We start from the raw sequence: 5402 nt of genomic DNA, 5'->3' as shown, positions 1-5402 counted from the left end.
CAGGGGGGGGGGGGAGATTCCTTTTGATGAAACGACATTCGATGTGAAATGAAACTTACATAACTAACAATAGCCAGATCTTCTATGACTTTGGATTATGTGTTTCTCTAAAATCTCTTTCATATAAAAATCTAAATTATTATTAACAATCATTCCGTTTGCCTGTAAAATTTATATTAATACTCTAATACCATTCGAGCCCATATAGCCACCCATCTATTAATATTATGTATCGTTGAATGTAGGTTTATCCACTTGCGTCTAAAAAATTCTAAAGCGAGATGTACCATGCTAATGGTTTTAAGTAAGTGTATGCTCGTAGATAATTTTAGGTTATCGCATGAAAAACAGATGTAGTGTGTTGTATGTGATACACTATGCAGGTGATGTACTCTCGGACAGTTTGACAAGCTAGTTCGATGTAACTCCTACAATACGTACCTAAATGTCTTGATACCTTATTTCGCATTCGTTTTGCCGATATTTATTGACCACATTGGTGCCATAACAAGTTCTTGAAAGTCGTACTCAGTGAGTTTACTTTTAATAATGCATTGAAATATCGGATGTTGTATTAGAAGTTGCATAGCGGAGCATTATCTATATCAATTATTCGATTAAGACTTTGTGTGATAGTAGTAGAAAGTGGAGTCACAGCTGAACACAGACAGGGACTGTTGCTCAGAATTAAAGTAGAACGTACGAGCGTCATCTAAGAATTCTCGTTTGATTCCGAGTACAATCAATAGTTTCTACATTTAGTGAATGCAAAAGAGTGTCTTTCGTTCGATCACTTGTTCCAGCAATTGACTGGGCGGAAGCCAATCAATGAGTCTCGATTATTCATTGTTTCTTACGTAAAATATAGAGAATGGAATGATAGCTATTTTTTGCATTTTGCAAAACTCGAGTTTTCCCGAAAATATTTAGCCGATTGAAAGGGTTGGTCCGACCGATTACAAACTGTACGCTTAGGGGCATCTCTCATAATAGTTACGGTTTTGAAGCGATCCAATCGCAGATATACATATCTGCTGGGTGGTCACAGTCGATCGATAATCCTGAATAATAATGCGTTAGGTATTACAATTACTTAACGTTGAACTTGGAGGGAATGTCAGATAGCTCTTCCCTGGCTACTTTTCAAATTCTTTTTAAATCTATAAGATTGTTTATTCTTTGATATAACATGAGAAACTGTTACTATATAACATTGTTGGTACTATATTACGATTATACATGTGATGTTATTAAATTACTGCATGAGTCCGCGTCGAGAATCGAGACAACAGAGGGAGGTTTCGTCATTTCATACAATTTAATTGGCTCCTCTGCTCCCAGAGACTCTTCAAGGAATTGCCCAAGTATTTTATAAGAGATTGATCATAATTTCTAAGTCTTTCGAAAAGTCCTAAAATTCTCACGTTCTCCTTCCTCCAGTATGCATCTTCGATTGACTCCGGTATTCACTCAGCTGAGATTGACGATTCATTAAAATTGTTTCGTCAATTTTTCGGCCTAGTAAGCTCAGAGATAACAGCTACGTGAACACACAATTTAGTTTCCCCCCTATGATTACAAGAGTTGAGACGAGAGCAATTACCTTTTCATTAATTTGGTAGACGTGTAATATGATGTTGATAGTATAGAATCCCATGCATAATATGTAATGCATATATTTGTGTATATAAAATACATGAATACATAGATAAATATTGCGTAGAAAGATAGTAAGAAATATTAATATATAAAATGTTACAGTTAAGCTATTAAACTATTGAGCTATTCGAATAAGTAAAGGCAATTATAAAAGTGGACTGTTATTCCTGCAGTCTTACTTACAGTATTGTATACATTACGATGAAAGTAGAGGAATAAATGTTGCTTTGGTTTGCTTATACAATACATGTACACTGCTACTGACATAATTGATCACTAGACACTGGACAAAGACTTTGTTAGCGAGGGAATTTCGCTGTCGTTGCACACTTGATCGTATATTGTAATTCTATGTAAGTTGTACGTATTAAAAGAGTTAATATCATCGAGGCATAGGCATCTTCTTCAGATTATAAGAGAGAAAATGAAATGGTTTTAATTCGTCGCCTTATAACCGTTTATTCTTCTATATCGGCTGCGCCGCCATTGGATACAATAATCTTAGCAATGCAGCTTATTAGCTTTTTTCGATATCCAGTTTATTGTAGTGCCACCGGCAATGTTATGTTATGTTACATAATTGATTATCACATAAAATAAGTAATGCGTCTCTGTAATATTTCACTGTTCTCTCAATATTCTTCTAAGGACGACAGCGTTCTAGGAAGCGGGGATATAGACATACTTCGCGTATGTGATATCTATTGAGAAGCCAACACAAGAATCTCTCGAGTCCCAGGCCGTAACCTCCGTGGGGGCAGGAACCGTATTTCCTCTAGAAATGAAATAAAACCTTACAACGTCTTTACTGCTTTTACTCGTTAAAGATTACGTGCATCATAGTCATTCTAACTTACCTGATCCGTGTACCAGTAATAAGGCTTGGGATCAATGTTCTCGCGAGCGTAACCCTCCATCAACTCGTCGTAATCCCATATGCGCATGGAACCGCCAACAATTTCACCCACGTTTGGTAAAAGAACGTCAACAGACTCGGTTAACTGTTTGTCGTCGGGACAGCGCACCATGTAAAACGACTTAATTTCTGCCGGAAATCGGCAGAGCATTATGGGCTCGTTAAGCGCGTCCGTCATTTTTCTCTCTGGCATTTCAGGAATATCCTACCAATGGATAAGTTTACGAGTATGGTTATCCATTCTTTTTTTTTTGTTCTCGGAAAGTCAATAAGGTATTATTGAATCCCAACGAACCTCTCCGAATTCGTAAAAGCTTCCGTCCTCCTTTGTGATGTTATTGACTCTCAAGTATTCGATAGCATCGCTGTAGTTCATTCGCTTGAACGGTTTCTTGGGTGCTTTAAAGTGGGGATTTAGTTCCTTAACGAGGGAGCCATAGGGCGATTTAAGGACTCTATCGACAACGTCGCAAATCAAGTCTTCCAAGCGGTCCAACAGATCATCGAACGTAATGAATGGACATTCGGCTTCCACATGGGTGTATCTGCAATGCGATTATCTAATAGTTACTTAATGTTGTCTACGTGCGGATTCTACGGCATAACGAACGTACTCGGCCAGGTGTCGTCGCGTCCTGGACTGCTCCGCTCTGTATGACTGGGCGATGCAATAGACATCTCCCATTGCAGGAATACACGTTTCAAGATAGAGCTGAGAACTTTGCGTTAGAAATGCCTCCTCTCTAATGGAAACAAAATAGAGTTACGTGTCAATATTAATAGATTAGCAGAGTGCCGTTACGCACACGATTTTGATTACTCCTTTCAGTCTCCTCCACGTACCCAAAGTAATCGAGCTTGAAGAGAGTGGAACCGCCTTCCACTTGAGTTTGCACCATAGTTGGCGGAGTAACTTCGCAGTATCCTCTTGATTGGTAATGTTCCCTAAATGCTTGCAAGAGAATGGATCTCATAATCAAGATCCGTGAAGTCTGAAAAATACGTATAAGAGCGATCGCCAGATCAAATCTAATGAATAATCTCCTATAGCGAAATTAGATATTTACGTTCTCCCCGCGAATCATAATGTGTCTATTGTCGAGTTGAACGTCAGGAAGGGCTTCCTCATTCAGAATGGTGTCTGCGCCACCGGCAGGCGATGCCCCAATAAGTTCCCAGTAATCGACCAACAACTCATGCCCGCCAGGAGCCTGATTCAAGAGTATTGCGTTATTAGTCAGCTATAAAGTAATGTTGGCAATCGTGTGTCACGTATTTTTGCTTACAGTCTTTCCTTCGAGAACAACCTTTATAGTGCCATATATTTGGACAGAAGCTTCTGTAGATAGAATTAAAGCATCATAGGTCTGGCAAAGCTTGTCATTCAGTACACACTGGAGGAACCCAGTACCATCTCTCAATGTAATAAACATTAAAGCCTTGCCTGCAATAAATGTATTACTTTTTTCTAATTATACTTAACAAGATTTTGCTAAAAGATATTTTCAGTATCCATCAAGTTTCAGACACAGCTACTTAATCATTACAATACCTTGTCGTCTAAGTCGATGAACCCATCCACATAACTTGACGCGTTTATCCCTAAAATTGATTGCTTGATTGATTTTAATGAGAGTGGCAGTTGGCAGAGCCTTGTCTTCATTGATAATAATTTTTTTGGCCTCTTCTAAATTCTTTAATCTTTTGTCTTCATCTTCAATTAATTTCTTTTGCTTTTCCTCATTTTTGTACTGCTCCCTTGTCCAGATTTTAAGAATCTTCTTCAATTGAGACTTGGACGCTGGCTCATAAGTCATACCCTCTTTGTTAGAATCTTGGTAGATCGTTGGAAAGGGTTCTTTCCCAGCATGTCTAATTGCTTGCAGAATGCTTTTATATGGTTTAGACTCTGTACCATCCCCATTTTCATCACTGCCATTCTTTTCCGAAGTGTAAATACCACCTGATTAATGTGATCAATTATAATGCAATAGGGACTAATTAAGAATATAAGGACAAACAGATTACCAAGAGAGAGTTCCGAAAGTTGCCTATCAGCCATGATCTGCTTCTAAGAACATAAAAAGTACACCCAAATGATTTAATTGTATCATGTGTTGATATTATGAGGCTGTTCCATTACATAGCAAATTTTTTATTATCAAATTGTTAAAAAGCACACCTCGCCGACAGCTGGTGGTTTGTATTAGACATAATCAAAGAGAGACTTTAACGTGCTCGAGAATAAGTAAAATTCAAAAGAATTTTCACATAACTGATATTATTAATGGTATTGATAATATTCGAAAAAATTACCTTAAGCTTTTTTCGATAGCAATGCCTCTATCCACGTCAAATATCAGCTTATGTTGGAATGTGCAGTGTGGTGCAGTGCTCCAGGCTGGTTCAAGCTGATCGTCGTAGAGATGAGTAGGGAGATGCACAACGCTACTCTTTTTGGCGATACCAAAATCATGGCACTAAATCGTTGCGGCGAGTCTGGAAGTAGAATTTTGTCATCATCGCCTCCGTCGACAGTGCGGATCCCGTCATAGCCGAGCTAACCGCGATCACGAACGTGTAGCTTGGTGAGCAGAGGCTCTTTGCTACTAACCACCCAAAGCAACACTTACAACGAGGCAGCACATCGTCTGGCACATCTCCTCATTGGAGGAGTCAGCTATAAGGAAAGGAAGGAAGGGAAGGTAGCACATCGAATATAGCCTAAATATTTTTTTTTCTTCGCGTTCCTAAGTTCGAGCGCACAGTGTAAGCTCGGTAAGTTAAATGTGAAAAAAGCCAGCAACTCATGCCTGCCTGCAATGAA

The 5402-nt window shown here is 38.7% G+C and overlaps 2 protein-coding genes across 8 annotated transcripts in view; one reads left to right on the top strand and one right to left on the bottom strand.

Moving 5' to 3' along the window:
• Window positions 1-2084, top strand: part of LOC107270701 (dmX-like protein 2) — a 20083-nt gene extending 17999 nt beyond the window's left edge. For all 7 annotated transcript variants that reach the window (XM_015745948.2, XM_015745945.2, XM_015745947.2 and 4 more), the window contains one exon: window positions 17-2084. The gene's annotated coding sequence lies outside the window, so the exon portion shown is untranslated. The remainder of the gene's footprint in view (window positions 1-16) is intronic.
• Window positions 2085-2098: 14 nt separating this feature from the next.
• On the bottom strand, window positions 2099-5070 carry LOC107270707 (asparagine--tRNA ligase, cytoplasmic). The gene is made up of 10 exons (XM_015745965.2): window positions 4892-5070; window positions 4604-4646; window positions 4128-4538; window positions 3862-4019; window positions 3643-3786; window positions 3419-3567; window positions 3190-3318; window positions 2871-3120; window positions 2517-2780; window positions 2099-2434 (listed from the first exon to the last, which is right to left on the bottom strand). Exons 2-10 carry the CDS (start codon window positions 4635-4637, stop codon window positions 2303-2305), a joined length of 1671 nt encoding a protein of 556 aa, XP_015601451.1. The 5' UTR covers window positions 4638-4646; window positions 4892-5070; the 3' UTR covers window positions 2099-2302.
• Between the last annotated feature and the right edge of the window lie 332 nt (window positions 5071-5402).

This window comes from Cephus cinctus, unplaced genomic scaffold (assembly GCF_000341935.2).
Source record: "Cephus cinctus unplaced genomic scaffold, Ccin1 Ccin1_scaffold0813, whole genome shotgun sequence".
Classification (NCBI taxonomy): Eukaryota; Metazoa; Arthropoda; class Insecta; order Hymenoptera; family Cephidae; genus Cephus; species Cephus cinctus.
The sequence above is the reverse complement of the archived record's forward strand: the minus strand, read 5'-3'. Positions and strand labels throughout refer to the sequence as shown.

Excerpts from the sequence above, each read along its gene's own strand:
- LOC107270707 (XM_015745965.2), bottom strand. The coding sequence starts at position 4,637 with ATGGCTGATAGGCAACTTTCGGAACTCTCTCTTG. Across the intron at positions 2,781-2,870 it reads GCTTTTACGAATTCGGAGAG|GATATTCCTGAAATGCCAGA; the intron begins GTTCGTTGGGAT and ends ATCCATTGGTAG. Across the intron at positions 2,435-2,516 it reads ATTACTGGTACACGGATCAG|AGGAAATACGGTTCCTGCCC; the intron begins GTAAGTTAGAAT and ends TTTCATTTCTAG.